A 24,905-nucleotide genomic window follows, 5' to 3' on the forward strand; every position below is an offset into this window, starting at 1 on the left:
GTAGGGAATAACCATTGTCTCCACCCCTTCCACCCGCCCACATCCCAGCCATGCGCAGCATGATTTCCACTTTCTTGGTTTCGAAGCCAAGAGACAGGCAGGCACCCTGTCAGGGCAGGAGCTGCATAGTCGTTCAGCTCTGGATGAGGGCGAGAAGGAAGAAGGAAGACAGCAGCAGAAGGGGCGAAGGAGGGACAGAGGAGAGTCTAAGCCTTCTGTGGAGGGATTCGACCTGCAATCACCTATGATGTGGAGCATCGCTTTCCTGTGGGGCAGCATCCTTCTCCTGCCTAGCACGGCTGGAACACCTACAATGCTGTAAGAACATCAGCTGCTTCACATATGCACTCTGGTCTGTGGGGAATCTGGGGGGTGGGGGTGGCAGTGTGACAGAAACAGGACAGAAGTCCTAAGACCAGGAGTGTTCTTCCAGAAAGGTGTAATTTCTCATATTCCCAAGGTGCCAATTGGTTCTCATTCATCCTCCCCCTCCCACTCCCCTTACTATTTGAGCCTCCCCTTAGTGCCTTGATGTAGACCATGTATTTCTGCAAGGACTCAGGCAGAGCAACTCTGCCAGCTTTCTGCATGTGTTTGAGTCTGACCTGCCAACATCTCACATCTCCTGCTGTGCCTCAGGATATATATTTCCTTTTAGGCTATGCTTGTCTTCTCAGAGTCATAGGTCACCATTTAAATCTTTAGAAGAAAAAGCTGGGTGCCTTTTACAAAGCAGATCCCAAGGTATCTAATAGGGCTGCTCTTTTTAAAGCAGTGTGTTCCTTCTGGCTCTGCTGGCCCTCTGCTCCCTCCGTGCCTTTTTTCAGACCTCCAGCAAGAACAATTTCCAGAACTGCTTCTCTTCATGTACTTTGTCAAGAATGAAACTCCTCTTCCAGCAGGCAATGCTGTGATATACACAGGCTTGTGAACTTGCTCTTGCTTCTTGAAGGCCTTTGCTTTTGCAGCTATGGCACAAGTGCAAACAGGCTGTGCTCGAATAGTAGATGTTAAAGAGGGAAATACACCATTAGGTCATAGCTGGGTTCTCTTCTGCCGTGTGTGGTGTTGCATGTGCAAGCGTAGTCTTTAATATCTTTTCCAGCAGGAGTACAGCCTCTTTCTGTATGATGTGTCCCGTAGGCTGACACGGCTCCTGCTCAAATGATGTGTTACTGATACCTCTTTCCCACTGTTGCCTTCAGCACGAAGCTTTGCTTTGTGGAAATACTGCTTGCTTCAAAAGGCTGTCTGTGGTCCCACATGTATACCAACGTTTTTCGTAGACTCATGAGAAAGTAACCTAGCCCGGCTCTTGGGATCCCTGAATGACAGCCTCAGAGATGCTGTCTCATGCTTTGAGAGCTCAGAAGGCAAGAGCAAGGGATGAAAGGGTGCAAGAAAATGTTCCGGAGGAAAAGGTCATTGTAAGCAAGGGAGGTATGGGAGGTTCACGCAGTGAGTCTTTAGTGCCAATACCATCCTTTGGCCCAGTGGTAGGGGTGAGGTGCCATGAGTCAGCTTAAGTAGGAAAATCAAAACGCCGTTGGTATCTGTTATCAGATCCCCTAATTCTAGCAGCAGTTGAGCTCCTCAAGGCAGTTTGACAGCACTCAAGTGTGAAAGCACTCAAGGCTTCTAGCCAGCAGGACTTCGACTCCCTCTTGCCAGAGCGCTGAGCTATAGCTAAGAACTGCCAACAGGTCACGTCCTTGCTTCCTGCTCTTCTGATCTTTCCAAGCCCTGCCTTCCTGCTGCTGCAAAACATGCCACTGGCTGAACCTGTCCAGAGGCAGTAAGCAGGAGGAGTCAGCGATAAGAGTTTTCAAACACTCGAGTGTTGGCTTTTCTTTAGCCCTGGAGTATAAGATGGGAAAAAAACCCCAAACAACATGAACAGCTGCTTGGTGTTATCCATGGGCACTGCTGCGAGAGTAGCCACAGAGGTGTGGGGTCTGGCATAAGACAGCAAGGAGGACAGGAGTGTCAGGAGATGAAGAGAAGGTGTCCATGAGACTCTGTGTCTGGGACACAAAGCCAGGACACTGGGTCCCACATGCACAGCATTGGTTCTGAGCCCAAGGGTAGCTGATAGGACAGAAAGCAGATATCCCACCAGACAAACTGATCGTGGTATCTAGCATGGTTCAATGAAAAGGCTGAAGTCTCAGGAAACCTGAAATGTAGCCAATGATGATCCCTTGGGTGAAGTCTCTTCACCCTATTTTGACTTTCCGTTTTGGAAGCAGTGACTTTACTTTTTTAGAAGTTCATGGAGCACGTAGTACAGACTCAGCGTTAGTGGCTGCACTGAGAAGAACAGTGTGATCTTGTCCCACTTGCATCATGACAGAGGAATGAAGGGACCAGAAGTGTTATTAGGAAGTACCCAAATCCTATGGTGAAAACCTGTCCTCTCAGAAAACCAGTTTTGCCTGACTTCTTTTTCTTCTTTTTTAATAGAAATTATGCTGTGGCAATACCGTCTCAGCTCTACTACCCCTCCTCAGAGAGAGTGTGCCTCCAGCTCAGCAGAAAGCAATCAGTCCCGGTCCATGTGACAGTAACCTTGCAAAGCAAAGCTGGGAATCAGACTCTGATCTCTCAGACCATCTCTCAGCTCACCTTCTTTCATTGCACAAGCTTCCAGGTGAGGAAGATATTTTCAAGGATTGTCGGTAGGGTGGGTGGTGCATGAATTCTGCTTTTGCTGGGCAGGAAGGCAAAGAATTGTGTCTTCCCATGGTTACATCTTAAAAGGGCATGGAATTTTCTGCTTCAGCTTGTATAGGTCTGCCAGTGTCTTTCCTGATGGCAGCCTGCTGTGTAGCCCCACTGATACTTTACTAGTTGAGAAAACTTTCTGAACTATGAGGTCTTTCAGGGCAAGAAGAACAGGAGCAACATAAAGGCAGTGTCATAATCATTACTCCAAAAGCCTGAGTTTCCTGAATGGGATCCACCCTGAGTGATGGTTACAACTGTGCCTGCAGGTCCCTCCTCCTGTTGGAAACCCCGATGAAATGGCTTTTATTGTTATCACAGCTCTGGAAGCCAACTCAGAGTTTCAGAAGAAACAGAAAGTCCTAATCAAGCACACAGACAAGAAGACTTTTATCCAGACAGACAAACCTGTGTACAAACCTGGACAGATTGGTATGGACAGAATGCCATTCTTTGTGAGAGAAAGAGTGGTCCCCAGGCCACAAAACATGGGGTAGCCTCTAGCGCTTGGAGTGGGGCAGGGCTTTACCTCCCTTTTCGACTTTGAGGGATTTGGGGATACCTCTCTCCTATGTCGGCATAGCACATGCTTTCTCCAGTACTAGCCATACTCAGGCAGCATGCTGGTGCGAAGAGTGCTTGTGTGCTTCGGCTGATGCATGAGAAAAGGTTCAGATGCCCCTGTGTTGTGCTCATGTATATATTCCTGTATTCAAAGCCACAACAGTCTGTCAATGCCCTAAATCCCTCCCTCTCCCACAGACTTCCTCAGACAAGGGTCACGGTCCTGCAGGCCCCACCACTGCCCCAGCACAGTCAGTTCACTGCAGGGGGCAGCTGTTCACCCCATGCCTCTCCACCATTTCCACCGGCATGCCCGTCACTGCAGGCAAGACCGAGTGTCCCTCTGGAGGTGCAATGTCCAGACCAGCACAGACACCCTTCCCAGAAACCCCATACCGCCTCTCCTGCCGCTTTTTTCCTAGCAGGCTGCCAGCTTGTAGCAGGACTTTGAGCACAGGTCCAGGAGTGGATGGCTCTAGCTGCTGCCCACACCCTCTCAGTGAAGCACATGGGCACATCTTCCGTAGCCATCCATTCTTATTATTATTAACAGACTTGATTTCATTCAGCCAGTCCTGTTTTTTCTTTTGCTCTCTAGTCAAGCTGCGAATTGTAACCTTGGATCAGAACTTTATTGCCAGCAATGAAATGGTAAGTCAAAAGGGGAGAAACTTTAGCAAGTCTGAAAATGCTATGGGCTGCCTCCGTGACTTCTGGAGCAGTGCTTGGCCCAGCTAGGTGATCCATCTGTGGACAGCTAGTCTCAGCGTTGCTTTTGGTGCTTACAAACAGCGTTGGGCACCACCTGCAGTGCCTGAGCTGCTCATGATGTTGGGTCACGGGCAGACTGTGGGAATTGCTTAGGGAAAACTCATGGATGGTTGGGGGATAAAAGATGCCAGGGAGCTGGATTGTAACTTACCTGAAATCATCCCACCAGTAACTGTTACCTCCTCCCCACAGCACCGCCTGGTGGAACTGAAGGTAAAGCACCTACTCGATTGAAAGTGTTGATCTTTTCTCACCGTGGGGAAGACGCAGGTTTGGAGATGACGGTGGGGAAGCATGGATGCAGAAAGCCAGTTACCTCAGAATGAATGGGAACCGTCCTTGACTGCTTGCCCTTCCTTCCTTTAGTATCACACAAGTTTGGCAGTGCAGTGTCATGATACCAATCACACGGTGGTCCATGCAGTAAATGATGAGTACCACTAAAAACCAGTTTGGCAAACTTTTCTAGAGTGGTCACAGGACTTACAGTCCCTCTAGCCTGTGAACTGAAGATTTTTGAAAATCCTGAAGTTTCTTCAAGGAGACTTTTATATTTAACATACAGAAAATAAAAGTTTGACCAGTTAGTGTTGTGGCTACACAGCTAGAGAAACACCCTATGCCAGCTTGCAGGATATTGCTCTTAAAATCTGTTAATTTAGTTTTAGTATTATGGGTAAAATACGGACTTCAATCTCCCGAGCTGAGGCAAGAAAGCTGAAAGCGGTGGGGACTTTGTAATAACCCGTGCAGGCAGTTCACAGTTCCAGCTAGGAATTGGCAGAAGCTAATGCACACTTGTATGCCATAACCACCAAGCAATCAGCGCATAACCACATGGTTTCTGAGACACCTACGCAATGCTTTATGATGTCAGTTCATACAGTTTACAGTACTCTGATCCAGCTCACCCTTTTAAACAACAGTTCCCGCTTGTTCCATGTGTTTATAAAGCACCCATCAGCTCATCGCTAAGTCCTTCCTGGCTGGGCAGTGTGACTTAAGCCAGCGTTCTGCATTGCATCTTGCCCTCTGGATTGTCTGGACTGACCGTGACAGAGAACAAAGCCTCCAAATGCCCTTGCATTCCAGGTCTTTACATCCTCCTTTCTATACCGGGCCTGCATGAAGACCTGGACCAATTTCCCCAGACTTTCCTGGAGATTCAAGATGTCAGTAATCACTCCCAAGTAGCTCATGCCTTAGGCAGCGTGTGCCGTCATGATTGACCCTCTCCAAAGTGAACTGGGGTCTATGACAGCTCAGATCACCACAGGAGTCTCTAAGAGGGACTATCTCCAACTCTTAGTGAGACAGGCAAACAGTAAACCACAGTTTTGCAGCAGTCATTGAGACAGCCGTACAAGCAGAGAGCAATAATACGATAGATTGACTTTGTCTATGAGACAGTGAGAAAAGCTCTATACTCTTTGAGCTTGGACTCACCTGAGCACTGTAGCAATGTCACAGACCTGGGCTCTCAGGACAAGAGGATATGTGCTCAGACCATGCTAGGGTAGCTTGGACATCCTGAAAAAGATTCTCTTTTTGCACTGGGAAGTAATAATTCTCTACAACTGCCTATGCAGGACCCCAAAGGGAACCGAATTGCACAGTGGCTGAGTGTTACACCTGTGGGAGGCATCACAGATCTGTCCTTCCCTCTGGCTGCAGAAGCACCAGCTGGAGAGTACACCATCAAAATGCCTGACTGCACACAATCCTTCAGGGTAGAGGAGTATGGTAAGAGTCTCAGGGAGCCAATGGCAGCAGAAAAAGATGTACTGTCTCCAGACCCCCTCTCTTACACATTGCTGAATGGGCCACACAGCTGTGAACAGCTGTGTTAGTTGTGCTAGCACCTGAGATGATCAACTGCCTGCCAGGAGGTGTATCCACTGACCTTCACCCATGCCCCCCGGCTTTCTCCTCCCCCTTCCTTCAGATTGAAGCACTGCCCCACAGCTTTTCTCTGGCGGGGAGACTAAGGCTGTCTACTCCCAACACACTCCCTTGGCTGGGCTGCTGGTACATAGCTACCTGGCAATGCTGACTACCTGTCCTGGTAGTCAGGGAATGAAAGAAGAACTTTCTTTTCTGTGAACAACCATTTGGGGAGGGTTGGAACATATAATAAGCTCACTCTATTCTCACTGAATTATATTTCTCTTGCTTTCACACAGTGCTGCCCAAGTTCAGTGTCTCCATCCATATGCCTCAGGTGGTCACCATCTTGGACAACAACTTCCAACTCCACGTCTGTGGCATGTGAGCTGGCTTATCATGGCAGAAGGAGAGTTCTTACTGGTTTGGAAACTGCACAGCTGTCAATAACTGAGCTCAAAATAGTCTCTGCCAATGCTGCTCCAATGTCAAAGTCTGACACCCTGCCATCTTTTGCTAAGGAATTCTCCTAGACTTTCGCCTTTCTCCATTTTCTCTCTCACTACTTCTTTCTCTGTGAGTTTGAAAATGTCACAGTGGATCCCCTCAGTGGGGCATGTCTCCTACAGTACAGTACCTCTGCTGCATTGATTAGTGCCAGTGTGGAAGGAATAACACCTCAACTTGTGGCAAGCGCAATGTCCCCTAGCACTGCCTGGTGGACAGGAGAGAACTCACCCACCACTGCCTCCTGTCTCAATCTGATTAAGTCATTTTACCCTCTTGGCCTCTGCTGAGCTCATGAACCACGAAGATGTTGCAGGCTGCTGGGCTGTATAGCTGCAAACCACAGGCTAGAGCTGATATTATTCAACCTTGAGCCAGTGTTTCTGTATGAGAGTGTAAGTCCTACCTGCTCTGTTTGCCAGGTACACGTACGGGAAACCAGTCCAAGGTAGTGTGAAGGCTGTGGTGTGCCGTAAACACATCCGCTACAATCGGAAGTCTTCCAAAGCCAAGCGCAGTATTTGTAAGGATTACTCTGGAGAGGTGAGCACTTGCGACATCCACTCGTCTTGCAAAAGAGAGGAACAGGGGCAAAGAGAGGGGAGAATACCAAAGGAAGAGTGGGACAGACATCAGCTCTTGAAGCAGCATACTCTTTGCTCGGGGCTGGTTGACTGATAGGTCCTTAACTCGCCAGTGTAGCAATCTTAGCCCCTCTCAGTGATTTCTCTGACTGCACTGACATGCATTAAAAGGAAGAAGCATCTGTAGACAAGCTAACTACTGCAGATTTGCCTGCAAAACAGGTATTGCAACAGGGCAATAAAAAATACAGACACTGTCCACAACAATTCACTGCCACTGGATGCTTTTTAGCACCACCTTTTAATCTGGTGGTAACACCTACATGCTGTTTCCCAGAAACAGCTGTTTTGGAGACACAGAAATTACAACTTGCATGTAAGCAAACACTTGCAGTTGAGCACAGGCTTTGCTCATTCATCTCGAAGGTTGAACTAATGTATCCATGTTTGTTTACATATTTTGAAGTAACCCAGCACATATCTTAAAGATGAATCCTTCTCTAGCAGAAGAAATCATGTTGTCAGGTAGAAATGACAGCTCATGTCTGCTACTGACACATGAGTGTGTAAAGATAAGGCGCGTGAAACGGCGTCTCCTATTAGTGACTGCTCCACAGAAAAGGACTACGTTCCATGACAGCATGGGAATCGCTCCTTTAACTCAAGTGTCTTAGTCATGTACTTGTAGACTTCTGGGCCTTGGGTTTGATCTGCACTGCAGAAGGGATTAGTGCATTCGTGACTGGTTAACAGATATAATTTCACATCCCCAGACAAACAAGGACGGCTGCTTTACCACTGAGGTGAATATTAAGATCTACCACCAGAAGCGTGGTGATAATTATGATTTCAACCTGGAAGCTGTGGCTTTTCTGAAAGAAAGTGGAACAGGTAGCAAAAACTGATTCTAAACTTTGTGGAAAATCTTTTACTTCACACTCATACAACATGTTTGTCTTTAAGTTTTCATGTTAAGATTCCTTACGGATCCTTGTGTCTACCCATCAAACCTCCGGAGCTTTCTGCACTGGCACCCATGGGGTCAAGTGTTCAGAGGGTTGTGTCTTCCCTTGAGAACTATGGCAGCATGGATGTTGTCATATACCGTACCACCCAGGTCTGACTCACATAGGGCATGTGAGTTGTCCCAGTTGCAGGATGGGCTTTACCAGTATACTTGTTCCTCCACAAGCTGTTGTGGCCAGTCCATCTCTGATGGTCACCTTGGTTTGGCAGGCATGGGCAAGAGCTGCTCTTTCTCATCTTCTAGTCACAGTAGAAATGTGCACACAGGTGGGCCAGGCCAGGGTATTTTGTTCTTAAACTCTACTTCAGGAAAGTCCGTTGGAATTAGGACATACTCAGAGCAACCAGTGATAACCAAGGCCCTGACTGTGTACTATTGGTAGCTCCTCATCAGATTATCTCCACATCCCAGACAGGGAGATGAGGGTACTTGTCCAGAGCTACTGTTAAATATCCCATCCTATAAGGTCCCCCCTCTTACATAATTTTTTTAACCCTTTCTTATGAAAGGATGTTTAGCAGCCCGTTTCTGAAAGCAGTTCACATAGTAAACTGCAGTGATTTCAGATGGGCGAGGGTGAAGGCAAGGAAGAAGGTTGCCTTCTAGTGACTCTGCTGTGAGAATAGGAGGAGAACGGAAGTGGGCAATTACTAGTAGGACAATATTATACATCGTCAGAAAGCATTTCAGAAAAGACTGGCAGAAACCTGCTGGTAAACTGCTGTCATTTTAGCAGGTCAATATGTAGGAGGCACTATTGCCAAGTGTGTATGTTACGTGACTCCTGAAGTTACACGGAGAAACTACGATCCCCTATGAGTGATAGTCCATCCTTTACCTCAGCCCATCCAATCTTGTTGCCTTTGCTCAGATGCATGATACTCACCTGCATGCACCTCCTGTCTTTCCTAGGGGTGGAGCTCAACACCACTGAAAACTGCAAGGTCACTTTTGATATCACAACTCTTCGGTTCTGGGGGACAAGCTACTACTATCAGCAAGGAGCTCCCTACTATGGAAATGTAAGTAGGGAAAAGGGCAGAAACATGGAAAGCCCAGCAGCTGGGCCTGAGGGGACGGTGGGTACAGACATCCTGAGGGATCCCATTGCTCTGAGCTGCCCAAAGCTGCTAGCACGGTCCTCTGTTCCAGCCTTTCCTTCGACATCTCTACCAAGCAGTAATCCGAAGATGTGACCACAGGACAGGCACATAGCTTTTTCAGATGAGAAGGCTGCTGCATAAATGGGGAGGGGTTGGTGGAGTTAGAGTTCACACTGAGAGTCCCTTGGCAGAGAGGGGAACTGGGATGTCTGCTAGCAGGTAGATTTTCAGTCCTGAGGCCTCTAGTTCTCTGACTGTTCTCTGCATTGTTACAGCTGGAACTCAAAAGTGCCAATGGGACCCACCTGAAGAACAAGGAGGTGATTTTTACAGTGTCTTATGGTAGCAACAAGCAGACCAAGACCTACTTGACGGATGATACTGGGATGGCCTCTTTCACCTTAGACACATCAGCATGGGACAACAGCAGTGAAGTTCTTCTACAGGTTAAGCCAAATAACTACATTGGACTTGGCTAGCACTAGGCAATGCATCCCTCAGACCTCAGTCTATGTTATTGTCTCGGTATAGCCAGGGAGATGGACACATGGAGCAGTGAAATAACAGGTCTAGGACAAGTGGACAGTGGAGTCCCTTAGGATAGTGAAGCTGGCATTCTGGCCCCTCGTGCCACACAGAATCCCCAAGCAAACCGGAGACATGATGAGAGATAAGGCAGTGGGGAGAGGCCCCATGAAATTGTGACTGAGGTCTATCTACATAGCACCTCTATCTGAGGTGGAAAGGGCAGGGTCAGAGAGCAAAGGAAGAACTCCCACATGGTGCGGAACAGGAAGACAGGAAAGGAGCTAGGGAAGAAGCATCTGAAAACACGTACAAAGAAAACATCAGTGACTAGTTTGCATTACGTTTCCTCATAATATAAGAGTTAGGAGAAACCTGGGTTATCAAAGGCAGAAAACCTGGGAGAGAAAGAAGGAAGGCTAGTAAGGAAGCAGGGGCTGCAAGCCAATCTGGAGCAGAGCAGGTAACCAGGAGGTAAGAAGCTAAATAGGAATGCCACTGACAGGGAATTGACAGAGAAAAGTTTGCATCTGCTGTCCCAAGGTTCTTGTCTGGGTGTAGGAGTAGGTTTCTAATACCTGTCCTATCTAAACATCAAGGTTAAGGCACCTGGAAGCAAGCCAAGAGTACACACAGTATCTTAGATGATGGATCTTGACCTTGCTGAAAGTCCACAAGCTGTTATTATCATATCAATATCAGTGCAGATAGGTCTTAGGTCAAAGATGAGCAAGGCTATTGATCTCCACCTTACGGATCAGGGGAAGTGCTAAAAAAATACAGTGTGTGAGTGGAATAACACTGAACAGTTACACCGAACGTTATCAGAGCAGATCCATGCTGATACTTTCCCCAGAAGTTCAGGCTCTAGCCCAAGCCCTAGTAGTATACAGCTCCCCGCCTCCTGTTTAGGTGCTCGTTATCACAGAGCGTGGTGGAGTGGACGATGACAAGGATCAGACCAAGACTGATTTAAGTGGAAATAGACACCTTATCCTGGGAGAGCCCAGAGCCCTCTGCCCAGTTATTCTTGACTTTGGCTTGAGGAAAGCTAAAGAAATCTTCAGACACCAAGCTACTTTTTCTCTGCCACAGGCAAGGACTCAGCCGGAGGACTTAAGCGGTCAAAATACGAGGGTGTCTTATGGCACTGCATCCCTCACACTGAGGGCCTTCTACTCTTCCAGCCGCAGCTATGTGAGGATCCAGCCAGTGCAGGCAATGCTGCCCTGCGGGGACGTGCGGCACGTCACTGTGCACTATCACATCCTAGCCAGTGAGCTGGAAGATGGGACTGCCAGAGCAGACTTCTACCACCTGGTGAGTGCAAGGGCAGTGCCAGCAGCATGGTCAGCTTTGCAATGGTCTGTGTCAGCATAGGGCCTTTTGCTGGCCCAGAAACATGAAGCAGAGGCACTGTTAACCTTTTGCTCTGTTCATTTCCCTTTAGGTTTTGGCCAGAGGATCCCTCGTGCATCACGGCCAGACAACAGTACTTCTCAATCCACCATTAGGTAAGAGCATCTAAATACCAGGAACAAATTAAGGACTCAACAGGAACGCCCTTTCAGCCTAAGTTGGGAAGGAAAGAAAAGAGATCTGAGACCAACAAGGAACAACAGAGCTGGCACAAAAAATCCAGAGGAAATGGCAAATATGCTATCTCTCTTCTGCCCTTTAATTTCCCTAATTTTTTTTTTTCTGATCAAATGATGAAATTGTCAGTTTATCTGCCAAGCAGGAATTATCAGAGACCTCGAAGAGAAGTCGCAGAATCGACTCAGGTGGAAAGTAATTTCTTTTCCAAGAGCACACTGTTGCCAGGATCCCTCATGATGTAAGGTCACTGCTACAAAATGGCACTAACATATGTCCTGGTCTAGCTGTGTCCCCCCCAGAAACAAGGCAGAATAGTTTTTATCCAAGTAACTGCACAGAAGTATTAGGAGGAATGAATATGTTGCTGCTGTAAACCCTGGAGACAGACTTCCTTGCCTCTTCCTATACTTGTTCTATTTCTCCTTCTTCCTCCAGATGAGTATAGCGGGGCTTTCAATGTCACTCTGCCCATTGACCTCATTTCACCCGTGGCTACCCTTTTTGTTTATACTGCCTTCCCTGAGGGACAAGTGGCAGCTGACACCTTCAGTCTGGAAGTCTCCAAGTGCTTCAGGAACCGTGTAAGTAGTGCACAAAACATAAGGGGGCAGGTAGGCTGGAGGGTAGATAATTGACTGCAAATTGGCAATAAATATCCAGCAGAAACCAGCAGCCACAGTCTCCCCTTTCTTTCTTCTGTCAATGTCTTCAGTCCCTCTTTCTTCTGCTGTTTCAGGTGAAGCTTGGCTTCTCAGACAGAGTGGCCCTCCCAGGATCGGTTGTCCATCTCCGTTTGCAGGCTGCACCGGGCTCCCTATGTAGCATCCGTGCTGTAGATAAGAGCGTCCTTCTCCTGAGGCCAGAGGCTGAGCTATCCAGGGACAGCGTGAGTCACTTCAGTGCTCAGCCTTGCTAATATTGGAGAGGTGCCTTTCGAGTATGTTTGCAGACACTGGTTGAACGGGGACAGGACAGGACTTAATGGGAATAAATGAAGGCCAGCATCAAACACTAGACAAAATTTCCAGTGTCTATGGAGGGATCTAATAGAAAAACCCACTGTCATCCTCGAGTACAGCCCAAAGTCACATTATAGTTAAACTCAGAGTGCTTTGCCACACTGGCAACCATATGGCAAAGAGATTTCCATCTCCAGGACCAGTTCATGACAGTGCTCTGAAAAAAACAATTATGTTTTAAAAAATGCCCAGTGTGTGATAGGTTCCCTGTCTTTGTTCCAGCTCGCATGAACGAGACAGTCCTTCCATGCGCAGACTGGACTGTAAGTGGTGCCTTGGCGATGGAAGGCTCCTCTAGACCTGGGATGTGTTGGGTCTAAAGACCCTTTAATTGCCCTTAACGCTGTGTTGGTGGGTCCAGGATGTGCCTTCAGTCAGAAAAGAAGCCATGTAATGACTCTTACAGGGAAGGTGTCCTCGCTGTAGGCATTGAGCTCACAGCTACAGTCTATAAGCTAAAGGTGGCCACAGCTATGCACCCATACCCCAAAAGGTTTGTGTTCGCCTCTGGTGCTATGTGTCTAAAACTTGTGGAGGCTCTCCATGAAGCTCAAAAACCTTTGGAGCTAGGCTTTTGGGGCAGACGTGATCCAAGCTCTGCCCCTGCGGTCACAGAAAATCTCTGGATAGAAACAAAAAACTTCCCACCTCTCACACTGACCTGCACAGTTTTCATTCTCTGTCTACAGGTGTACAACCTGTTCAGCTATTCTCGGGAGCACCCCAGCACCCTCACAGACTACTACAGTGACTACTGTACTATCCACAAAAGCCCAGGAATCATCGGTTCCCCTCAGACCAACCTTCCCCCAGCTACAGTCTATAAGCTAAAGGTGGCCACAGCTATGCACCCATACCCCAAAAGGTTTGTGTTCACCTCTGGTGCTATGTGTCTAAAACTTGTGGAGGCTCTCCATGAAGCTCAAAAACCTTTGGAGCTAGGCTTTTGGGGCAGACGTGATCCAAGCTCTGCCCCTGCGGTCACAGAAAATCTCTGGATAGAAACAAAAAACTTCCCACCTCTCACACTGACCTGCACAGTTTTCATTCTCTGTCTACAGGTGTACAACCTGTTCAGCTATTCTCGGGAGCACCCCAGCACCCTCACAGACTACTACAGTGACTACTGTACTATCCACAAAAGCCCAGGAATCATCGGTTCCCCTCAGACCACCCTTCCACCAGGAACAATGTCACCACTCACGTACAACGGATACTCTTATGCAGTGTCCCAACCAGATGTTTACGAACTTCTGAAGGTAAACGTAACTTCCAGAAAACCTGAAATATCAGAGCTGAGCCCATTTGGATCCCAGGTCAGCGCTGGGTAGCCTCACAGATTGTCTTTCCTGTAAACACTGGCAACTTCAGGTTCTGAATTTGCTAAGCTTCTGAGCTAAGAGACTTCTGACACTCCATGCTGCCAGCTTGATAAATCCCTCAGATTTTCTCAGGGTTGGAAGGAGAGGGGAGAGTCAGCCTGGGTCAGAGAAGTGAGCTAAGAGATTTCTGACACTCCATGCTCCCAGCTTGATAAATCCCTCAGATTTTCTCGGGGTTGGGAGGAGAGGGGAGAGTCAGCCTGGGTCAGAGAAAATTGAAGGTTGGAAAAGCAAAGCACCTGAAAGAAAAGGAGGGCTGGAGAAAGCAGGGGAGGAGTAGTAGAGACGAATAACAGGTGAAAGATGAGAACAAGTCTGTGTTAGGGTGGGCAACAAACTGTGGTGCCAAAATAATGACTTTGTGTGTGGGCATTTGCATGGGAGCGGGACACTTCTGCATTCTCTCCCTGTATAAATTCACAGGTCAGGCTGAAGTGCATCCACACAGAGTGGCTGATATGCTGGGAGGCGCAGGCAGGGACAGACCCTCAGATGGAGCACTCCCCCCCATTGAAATCTACCTTCTTTTCTTCCCCTTCTCTCCTCCAGAATTCAGGCCTAACATTTTTAACCAGCCTTAAAATCAAGTCTCCAATCGTGTGCCACAGCCAGACCACTTCCGACTATGACTATATGTGTACATCTTGATTTATCCTGTTTCTTTGGAAATACGGGTAACATACAGGCTGTACACGGGCTGCTGAACATGCAGTGTGCTGAGGAACTGGGGATGGCTTCCAGAGATGAGCGGAATGTCGCACAGGAAATGTGCACACAGGAAGAGGGGGAGGGTCCTCACGTGTGTGCGTGTCCAGTGCACTGGAGGTGCAGAGGGGTGGCTGCATAGAAATAATCTGCTTGGAAGCTTCTCTGGCAAGCAGGAAGATAATATATCTGTTCGAGAGGGGAGATGAGGCAGCTGTCTCAGTAAGGAACATCTGTTTGTAAGTCTAGGAAAGGTCTTTCTGGAAACCAGATAATGAGTCAAGGTTGGCACTGGGCAGTATCAAGGCCTTTCTGCAGGGGCTGAGAGCAAAAGCGGGAGCAGGTAGAGTTCCTCATGGGAGAGCACACACATACTGGAATCCACATGGTCTCCTGGGTTGTCTTCTGGAAGACAGTAGTGAAGTAAGTTGAGGGCGTCTTGAAAAGGACAAGGGTGATCGGAGTGGGAATGGGAGAGATGGAGAGCTGAGCTCCATCCTGACTTCGCAGTTGCTCTGCCTTTGAATGAATGCTTGTATTCCCAATAGCTTACGACGTGCTGGCAGAAAACATGGACAACTTGGACCCAGAAACAGATGCTGCTGTTGAACGTGTTGAGTCAGAGCACATTGAACTGGGGAGCGAGGCAGGGCCAGTGCGTACCTGGTTTCCAGAGACATTCATCTGGACTCTTGTTCCCATCAAGTGAGTAATTATGGGCTGTGGCCTCACATGGATCCAGACCTCCTACCAGCCACAGCGGAGAGCTGATAGGAGGAACACAGCCAGGGCATTATTGCCTTCTGCACCCACAAATTAAAGAGAGGTGTGAAGCGAATAAGGACAATGGAGATATGGTTCAATTCCTGGCTCTGCTTGAGATTTTCACAATGATCCTTGGGAACTCAAAATCACAGTATCCTGTGGGATGGAAGGGGGTCTCCAAAGGTCTGTAGCTCAACAACCTGCACAAGGCCGGTCCAGTTAGATCAAGCTGTAGTCAAATCCTCTGCATCTCCAAAGATAGAGACTCCACAAGCTGTTTCAGTGTCTGACCGCCCTTCAGCTTTAGAAAGCTGAAAGATCTCCCTCTAGCCTTTCCCTCTTAAGTTTGAAACTCCCAATTCTTTCAGCCATTCCTTATACATCTAGTGTCCCAGCCCATCTTGGTAGTCCTCCACTGGATGCATTCAAGTATGTCAGTATCTTTCTTATTCTGGAAGACAAAAATGGGACACAGTACTCCAGATGTGGTCCCACGATGTGGGAAAAATAAGTTTTCTCAACCCAGCAGCTGCAGTCTTCTTAATATAGTCCAGAAGTAGAAGGCTTTCACTGCATGAGAGCACGAGATGACTTATGCTCAACTTGTTATCCACCAGGATCCCCACCTCTTTTTCTACAAAGTTGCTTACTAGCTAGTCCCTCCCTAGCCTGTACTGTCGCATGGTATTATTCCATGAATTCACCAACTTTTAAGCCCATTTGTCCAGCTTGTCAAGGTTCTGCCTAACAGCAACCTTTCCTTGCAGCATATCAGGAAAACTTCCTCAACAAGGTATAGTCTGCTAATACACAGCAAGATTAGTCTTCTAATTTTGCTGAGGATGTCCTCTGTCCTATTTTACAGGTCATTAATAAAGCCATTTAGCAGTATTGGGCCAAGTATCAGTCCCTGAGGGATGCCACAAGTGAATAGCCACCAGCTGGACCTTGTGTCACCAATAACCACCCTTTGTCCCCAGTGGTGCAGCAAATTTTCTGCTCACCTTGTCATCCACTTGTCCAGTCCACCCTAATGTGGCTACAATGATATTATGGGAGATTGTGTCAAAGGTCTTGCTAAAGTCAGGTTATGCATCATCCACTCTTCTCCCCTTATTCGCACATTCCAGGTTTCTTAATTCTCCCACGTGCCAATGTTTTCCATCTGTAAAATAGGATCTCTACCTCTCCATCTCATTTGGCTGGATTATTTCAGGGCAGGGACCCTCTTCCGTTTTGTGTATGCAGATTTGTAAGTGACAGCTGTGGCTGGGGGTTTGGATGGTAGTGTGGTGGAGGTGTCACCTGGCTGGCACAGGCAGTATGTATAATATGGACCCCTGGGAGCCCTGTGTGCCCACACAAAACAAGATTATGAGGTGCAACACGGTCCAAAGAAAATTTTTGTTTGCATTTGCCTTTCAGTTCTTTGCCTACCTATTTGCTAGCCTTCCCATACTTCTGTCCTAGTTCCTAGGAAGCCCCACACCTTCACACACTACCAGTTCATAGTCCTTGTGCATTTGTCTTCCCAAGAGAAATATTTACCAGGTTGGGGACAATCTCTTCCTCTCTGTTTTCTCCTCAGTGATTCAGGGGCTGCTGAGCTAGCTGTCACCGTACCTGACAGTATCACAGACTGGAGAGCCATGACCTTCTGCACCTCAGAGAGCTATGGGTTGGGAATCTCAGAGACTGCCAGTCTGCAAAGCTTCAAGCCCTTCTTTGTGGAACCCACCTTGCCTTACTCTGTCTTCCGGGGAGAGTCATTTCCCCTGAAAGTCACAGTCTTCAGCTACCTGAAGCAGTGCATGGTGGTGAGTGGCTCCCTGCAGGGCAGTTTTGGGACAGGGGGATGTGTGGTAGCAGTACCAATAGAGACCTAGGCAAGGGGCTGCCTCCTCAGGCATTGGGCAAAAGTAACCAAGGATGCTTTTCACAAAGCTCTATCTAGACCATCTCTGTCCAGCTTATCCCTCCCATGAGCTCAACGCTACAGGACTGCAATGTCCGTGGGATGTTGGTGTCCCACATATATTGCAACAGGGCCATCATTGTACTCACCCTGGGCTTCTGGGCTTGACTGACATTCGAATCGAGGAGTTGAAAGGACAGCAGTGGCAGCTCTGTAACCTGAACTCCCTTTTGTTTCACCTCTAGCTCCAGCTTAGCCTAATGGACTCCAGAGATTTTGAATTTGTGCATGCAAATGTCAGGTTCACTGTTTGTCTGTGTCCTGATTCAGCAAAAACTTTTTTCTGGGATGTGAAGGCCATAAAATTAGGTAAGGGGACAAAGGAGGGGCAGGAGTGGGAGGCACTGGCAGAGCTGCTTGAGGAAACCAGAGCTGGGCTGGAAGGGAGAGTGACCTATTATGCGAAGCATGAGTGAGCAGTCTTGGGCTGAACAAACTAAACCACAGGCAGGGATATGCCAACTGTCCTCTTGATGTTTTGTTCTCTAGGGAAGGTGAATTTCACTGTGACTGCTGAGGTGATGGAGCTGGAAGGTGTTTGCACTGAGAGTACAGCTGTCATGCCAGAGTCTGGAGGGAAGGACACAGTGGTTAAACACCTGCTGGTGAAGGTCAGAGTATGCTTCAGGGTCCTGGCGAGATCAGAACAGAGTCAGGCTCAACACAGCCCAGTGGGTGGCTCTGGGAGGGGAGAGTCAGCTGGGCAGGTATGCACATTGCTCAGGGAGGCTGATCAAAGAGCGATTCTAAGGGTAGATGTAGTGGGGGAATGTGCTGAGCACCTGCACTCGACGGGCCAGAGACATCAGAACTGCTTGGTATCAGGGCAATGGGGGCAAAGGCCATATAGCAGCTTGGGAACCTGCTTCCCAGTGAAACTCCACTATCAGCACGCATAGCCCTGCTGTCTGTGTGAGGCCTTTTGCATGGCCCGTGACGATGAAAAGGGTGCTTGCAGAAAGGTGGCGTGCTGCGCAGATTCTATCTCATTTTACTGGTCTCCCTTCTGAGCTGACCAGTCTTTTCTCACCAGGCAGAGGGGCTGCTGGAGGAAAAGACCCACACCTCACTCCTGTGCCCTAAAGGTAGGTGCAGGTAGGTGCAGTTACCATAGAGACAGAGACTGTCTTACCACCGGAGCTGTACATAAGCACAGTGCAAGAAGACCAACAGAACAATGTTCTGTGCATGAAAAACTCTAGGACTATCTGGAGGTGCGTGGGGAGGGGGAAATCAGGGATTTTGGGGCTTTTATGGGGGAGCAAATCCATTCAGCTCTAGCTGGTACTACAAGCTCCTGGCAGCACCAAGCCGCTGCTTAACCACATCACGGTCACTTGTCAGTGGGTGGCCTAATTTCTGTGTCATCCTCTCATCTGGATGCTGATTTTAGAAAGGGATGAGGTGATCCCAGAATTATTTACACCATCTGGAGATGCCTGTGGGTCTGCCATCTCCCTCCTGCCCGTTGTTCTGACACTTTTGCCATTTGCAGGAACTTCAGCTTCAGAGACGATCACTTTCACTATGCCAGAGGACATTGTCCTTGGGTCGGAGCGAGCCCACATCTCTTTCTTAGGTGAGATATAGTGGAGGTCTTGGAAAGTAAGATCTCTGTTCTTCTGGTGCCACTATGTCTGCTTTAGCAAACAGTGTAACAAGAAGGAATGTGTACAGCGAGGTGTGATACTGGGCCCGTGTGTCTTCCAGAGAGGCAACTCATCTCTCGTATACAAGAGACACTGGGCCAGATTGATGTATAATTTCACCCAGCCAAAGAAAAGAGAGACAAGTACCATGTCACTGTTTCTACAGGACTCTATAGACATTGAAGTCACCGTAGTGTGAGCAGAGGCAAACTGAGACCAGTCTTGGCAGATTATATGAACAATCAGTGAGACCAGAAAATTTTTACATGCAAGAATATGTAAAGCTCCCAAAGCTGTGGTTGTGTCCTACAGGTGACATTTTGGGAACAGCTCTGGACAACATAGATGAGCTCCTCCAGATGTCCAGTGGATGTGGTGAGCAGAACATGGTTCATTTTGCCCCCAATGTCTTTATCACACGATACCTTGAAGAAACAGGACAACTGACTCCAGAAATCAAACAGAAGGCGATTAGCTATCTGGAAAGTGGTGAGTGGAATTCTGCTCATGTTGGATTGTTAAGCTGGTGATGTGCACTACAGTAGGTTGTGTGGTGGGGATCTCAGCAGAGGCTTGGTGCTGAACAGGATTTGTGCAGCATCGCTTGCCTGACACCACGGGTTACGGCCGTGTAAATCAGGCTCTGTGTCTCAGCTTGAACGAGGGGCACATGGCACCTCTCTAGAAGCCCTTTGCTGAGTATAATGCAAATCTACAATGATCAGCAGGATTCGCAGGGCAGGTTGTCACCTGGAGAACACAACAGACACAGAGCATCTTCACTATCCCCCAGCCTTTTCCCGCAGGATATCAGCGGCAACTCCTGTACAAGCACACGGATGGCTCATACAGTGCCTTTGGTGAAGGAAGTGAGCCAGGGAACACATGGTAAGCAGAAATATCCGGATGCAGTTGAGGAACAACAGCTTGACCTGGTCAGGCTCAAGCTGGCTTGGATTTTGGTCTGAGGAAACTGAGGCAGTCTGGAGGTGTAGAGCTTTGAACAGAAACTGCTCCTGAGACTTTTTGGAAGAGAACCATGCTGGTGAATTAACTTGAGGTACCCTGTTTGATTGTTTGTGCTTGGGCACCCCAACAGAGGCTGATTCTGAAAACTTGGCTGCAAAGACACATTTCTTTCCAGGTTTTCCAGAGGGCTTTGTGCCCAAACAGGATTGAGAAAGGGGCTGCATGAGCTCACTAAATATCAGCCCTTCTGGCTTTAAATCATACAAGTGCACCCTGTTGGAATTGGCAGAGCTCTGTGGGAAGCACTTGAACTGATGGCGGATTTTTCCTCTCTTGTTGCAAATGGATCTGAGCTTGAGCTTCAAGAGCACCTAACTCACATGCATTGCTTCCAACTCTCCATCTGCACAGAGGCTCTGGCCTACTGGTATTTCTCCAGAGATGAAATAATGGAAGACACAGAGACTTCTGTCTCCTGCTGGAGATGTGCACCAGTGACTGATTCAATTCAATTTTCTTTTCCATTCCTTGGCTCTAGGCTTACTGCCCTTGTCCTCAAGACCTTCAGCCAAGCCCGGAATTTCATCCACATAGATGAGCAGAATATAAAGGATGCTGCCAGTGCCCTGATTAAAAGTCAGACTCCATCTGGCTGCTTCAAGAGTGTGGGGAAGCTTTTCAACAACGGTCTGATGGTATGACATGTCCTGGCTGTTCACTAGGCACCTCAGAGCTCCCTCTCTTTCCAGCCCAATTTGAGTGCCAAGAACAAACCAACCCTACTACAGGAAGGAGGCTCTAATGTCACCCTTGGGGTGACACTCAGGGCCGTGTTTAGTAATGGTGTTTGAGTATCTGTTTGAAGTTAGGAATTATGGAGGTTTGCATTTGATGATATATGCATGGAAACTGAACTAGTGTCCTGCCCTAGCCCCGTCTCAAAAGCTAATACATGCCTGAGGAGGGGGGAAAAAAAAAAAAAAAGAAGGAAAAGGGTTTTCAAGCTCTGTGTTATTCCCTTGGTAAACTGGTTTAACTTCCTTTCCCATTACTGAGCTGCCATTTCTTCCTTCGCTCTGAGGTCCCCCCTATACAGAGAGAGTCATAAATAAAGTGAATGGAGAGTGACTGCAGCCACTCGTGAGATGCGCCTTGGCAGGGATGTGCACTCAGAACAAAGCACTTGTTCACGCCCAGACACACCCAGAGTACCACCAAAGTGGAGCCAGCAGCAGTTCGGTGGACAGGACTTCAGATAACTAACCTTTTAAGCGAAGAGAATGGTACCTTTCACCTCCCCTTGCAAAAGATACCTTTTCCTTTGATCCTCCATACTGTTGCCGCTGTCCTGGTCCTCGAGTGAGGGTGCCAGCTTGCTGCAGGATTGTGGGAACGTCACTTTCCCCAGTACTGAAGATCTTTTGCAGGGGAGGGGAAAGGGGAATCTTTGCAGCAGAGGGAGGGAATCAGCTACACAGAGGCTTGGGACACCCTGGCTGAGACGTACTCTGGTAAGCAGGACATGCAAGAGTAGATACCAGGGCTGGCACTTCCTTAGCAGAAGAAATAGGACCAGCACTGTTGCCTGCACTGGCTTTTGCTCAGGTAGCAGAAGGCACTGGAAGGCTTCTCTCTCTCTCCTTCTCACAGCAGCCCTCCTCTTCTCTGTTTTGTGGTGGCTGCAGGGTGCAGTGGAGGAAGGACTGGGGCTGAGCTCTGCAATCATCACAGCTCTCATACACTCGGGGATGCCACGCTCCGTGAGTACCAGCAGCAGGGATGGGCTGTGGGTGCAGGCAGTGCCCTGGCGCTCTGCCTTTGTGCACCCAGGAAGATGTTACCAGTTTTTTCCCCATGTGTCCTGTCCCTGTTTCCACCCTCCTCTGCACATGCCAAGGCTGCATTCCCTCTCCACATGCCCTGCCAGCAACCAGTGTGCTCTCAATTGTGTCCTAGGACCCAGTTGTGTGGAAAGCTCTGAAATGTATAAAGGACCTGGTCAATGCTGACACCGACAGCTCTAACCTCTACGCCCTGGCGCTAGCTGCAAACGCCTTTGCAGTAGCAGGTGATAAGGCCCTCAGGCAGAAAATCCTCAACAGATTGGATCAGGCCGCCATAATATCAGGTACCAAAGACTGTGGGGCAGGAGAGAGAGCCACCAGCAGAATTGTGTGGAGATCCCAGGGCTAAACAACCACGGGAATGGAGAGCAGGGTGGGAGGCAATAGCAGAGCTCTGTGGGGAGTCCAAGGCTTGTATAGCCTCTGACTGCCAAGCTCTCACAGGCTGTTGTCCATACTGTGAGACAGACCTTCTTTATGCATGATCTCACAGCCCTGGTCTCCCAGTTGTCCAGAACAGGGGAGCTTCATGGATGTTGTAGAGCTCCTTCCCAGCCTACAGGTCTATGTTTCTACAGGGAAAAGCAGGGTGTAGGGGGCAAATTGGGAGATAGGCACCCATATCTGATCCTAACGTACATGTTTGCTCAGTATCTAGGTGCAGGGGCTGAGTAGGACTCCAAGGTCATTAGATACAGTTACACACTACATAAGTGTTCCCACTCCACCTCTAGATAACCAAATATTCTGGAGTCAACAGTCCAAACAGGAAGAAGACTCCCTATATTGGTATCGGGCTCCATCTGTTGATGTGGAATTGACATCTAGTATCCTCATGGCTCACCTTTCAAAGTCAAGTTTGTCTTCAGACGAAATCAGAAAGGCATCCCAGATTGTGTCTTGGCTCATCAAGCAGCAAAATCCTTATGGAGGCTTTGCTTCAACCCAGGTAACACTCTTGAGCCATAATCATCAGAGTACCTGCCATCAGCTATGGTCTGTGAAACCAGTGGGTTCTAGCATAGCCCATAGGGAAAAAAGAGGGAAAAAAAAGAAAAAGAAAAAAAGATGTATGAGTTTACAGCTCCTGGGAGCTGGGTAAAGGTGAATATTTGTATTCCTCTGAGCTAATCCCATGCTGACAGTCCAAGGGGACTGCTGTAGCTGCAGTATGAGGGAGGGAAAGGCTAAGAACTGGTCACGCATAGGAAACAGGAATCCTATTTTGCCTGATGCATGTCTCTTTCCACAGGACACAGTGGTTGCTCTAGAAGCTTTAGCCCTGTACGCAACCAAGACCTTCATCAAGGATGGCCCTGATCTTCAGGTGTCTCTCTCCACTGAAGGTTTCAACCAAAACATCAGAGTAGACAACACCAATCGCCTGCTGCTGCAGACAGTGGAGCTGCCAGCCATTCCTCGAGATTATATTGTGCGTGTGCAGGGTCATGGGTGCCTCTTCCTGCAGGTAAGCCCAGCCAGGGAGAAAAGGTCTGTCCAGGGAAAGGCCTTGAAAGCCAGGGGACCTCTCACCTTGCTACTTCTCCAACACTGAAAACAGACTGCTGCAGTGAGTTAGGAGAATCCGGGCTGCAAGACTGGTAGGAGTAGCTGGGATCCCACAGGAAGGGAATAGCAATTCCCAGAATGAAATCTGCATCATCTCCTCCCCGTTAGGCGCAGGAGCTGGGTAGGACTCCAAGGTCATTAGATGCAGTTACACACTCCGTAAGTGTGTAACTAACTCCATAAGAGTTGTGGTGCGGTTAAAGAAGTCCAGTGAACACCTCCAGAAGCAGAACCTCCTCTTCCACCACATAGTTTTCTCCTACAACAGTGCAAGACAGGAAACAGCAAGACAGGATACTCTGCAGCAAAAAATTCCTGCTATTCTGTGCCAACTAGCTTCTTTCTGTCCTGGCAGGCTGTTCTGCGGTACCACATCCCTCCACCGAGGAGTGATGTCACCTTTGCTGTATCTGTGCAGACAGAGTGCACCACAACCAACGCCACCCAGTTCCCTGTCACCATTCATGCTCGGTAGGAGACACTCAGTTGCCCTTTGCCTCCCCTGCGCTAAAAGCCTTCTGGCCCCACACTAGTCTCTCGATGGACAGGGTTCCCCTTCACGAGGTCCAGGTGCTAAGATGTCCCCATTCATTTAACTAGGCTCTCCTCAGCTGGGTGAAACCTACAAAGCCCCAGAGGGATGGCTCAGGCTACAGACCTCTCTCATTATCATGCCAGTCAGCACAAGTTCTCCAAAGTACTGTGGGTCTCACACAATCCCCTTCTAGGATTACATCTCAAAACATTAGTGATGTGAAAGTTCTGTGGGACCAACTGCTGACATTTAGCCCTAAGTCTTCCCTTCTCTGCCCCGGCTGACTGTCACACCGCTTGCTCCTGCTGTGCCCCTGCCTGACTTGAGACAGAACTACCAAGAGAGCAGGGGGAGGGTGTGATATTACCTGCCATGCCTGGAGAAGGTAACTCCAGAAGCTTTCCAAGGAATTTATTCTCCTTGGCTCAGCACAATTAAAAGAGACATGAGGGGAAGCACAAAGATTTATTACAGTACAGAAACACCATAAGGAAAGACAGATTCTTCCACCTGAGTGATAAAGCTGGGCTGGAATATCTGGAGGTCATGGCTCGGAAAGTAACATTAGTGTTGTCCCCTGGGTTTCTGCTGCAGCTACACAGGGAACCGTGTGTCCACCAACATGGTCCTGATCCAAGTGGAGCTGCTGTCTGGATACAGCCCTGTGGAAGGTTCACTGGAAGAGGTAAGACTGCAAGTTTGTGACCAGCTGGGATGGGAATGGTGGTAGATGTCCATCATGCAGGATTGTATGCAGAACTGTGATCATTCCTGTGGGCAGAGAAACACAGTCCTTCTCTTCCCGAGAAATCTTTATACCCAAAGTCTCTTCCAGGCCCCACCTTGCCTTCTCCTACCCCAAGGGCTTCCTCAGCCATGTGAACATTTTGCCAATGCTTTCACAAGGACAAACAACCCTGAATATTTCTGCTTTCTGTTAGAGTCTCTCTGACCCTTTCTCCCCCCTATTTTCAGCTAAAGAAAATGCCTTTAGTGAAGAAAGTTGAAAGCGAAGCTGACCGAGTCATTCTCTACCTGGAGGAAGTGAGTGGAATTTAGGGTAAAATCATCATTAAGAGGACTATGGACTGGCAGGTAGCTTTTAGCTTACTCTTGTGTCTTGGTTCCAGTAGTATTTTAAGTATCCAGCGCTGTTGCATACCAGCCGTATTTGCTGACCTGGAGAATTGTGTTGGGTCAGCCTG

The 24,905-nt window shown here is 48.4% G+C and overlaps 1 protein-coding gene across 1 annotated transcript in view; it reads left to right on the forward strand.

The window, feature by feature from the left end:
• The first annotated feature begins 5,642 nt into the window (after positions 1-5,642).
• Positions 5,643-24,905, forward strand: part of LOC104490577 (alpha-2-macroglobulin-like protein 1) — a 21,276-nt gene continuing 2,013 nt past the window's right edge. The window contains 28 exon segments of the mRNA XM_010132879.1: positions 5,643-5,802; positions 6,243-6,327; positions 6,873-6,993; positions 7,808-7,925; positions 8,974-9,083; positions 9,440-9,610; positions 10,785-11,009; positions 11,140-11,203; positions 11,724-11,869; positions 12,025-12,174; positions 12,997-13,140; positions 13,369-13,566; positions 14,239-14,326; positions 14,943-15,099; positions 16,748-16,976; positions 17,320-17,443; positions 17,624-17,745; positions 18,168-18,225; positions 18,630-18,713; positions 19,096-19,272; positions 19,590-19,671; positions 20,291-20,447; positions 21,709-21,880; positions 22,331-22,545; positions 22,849-23,064; positions 23,521-23,636; positions 24,295-24,385; positions 24,676-24,744. Of these exon segments, the coding sequence (XP_010131181.1) occupies positions 5,643-5,802; positions 6,243-6,327; positions 6,873-6,993; positions 7,808-7,925; positions 8,974-9,083; positions 9,440-9,610; positions 10,785-11,009; positions 11,140-11,203; positions 11,724-11,869; positions 12,025-12,174; positions 12,997-13,140; positions 13,369-13,566; positions 14,239-14,326; positions 14,943-15,099; positions 16,748-16,976; positions 17,320-17,443; positions 17,624-17,745; positions 18,168-18,225; positions 18,630-18,713; positions 19,096-19,272; positions 19,590-19,671; positions 20,291-20,447; positions 21,709-21,880; positions 22,331-22,545; positions 22,849-23,064; positions 23,521-23,636; positions 24,295-24,385; positions 24,676-24,744 (3,849 nt within the window).

This window comes from Buceros rhinoceros, unplaced genomic scaffold (genome assembly GCF_000710305.1).
Source record: "Buceros rhinoceros silvestris isolate BGI_N320 unplaced genomic scaffold, ASM71030v1 scaffold11433, whole genome shotgun sequence".
In the NCBI taxonomy this organism is placed as follows: Eukaryota; Metazoa; Chordata; class Aves; order Bucerotiformes; family Bucerotidae; genus Buceros; species Buceros rhinoceros.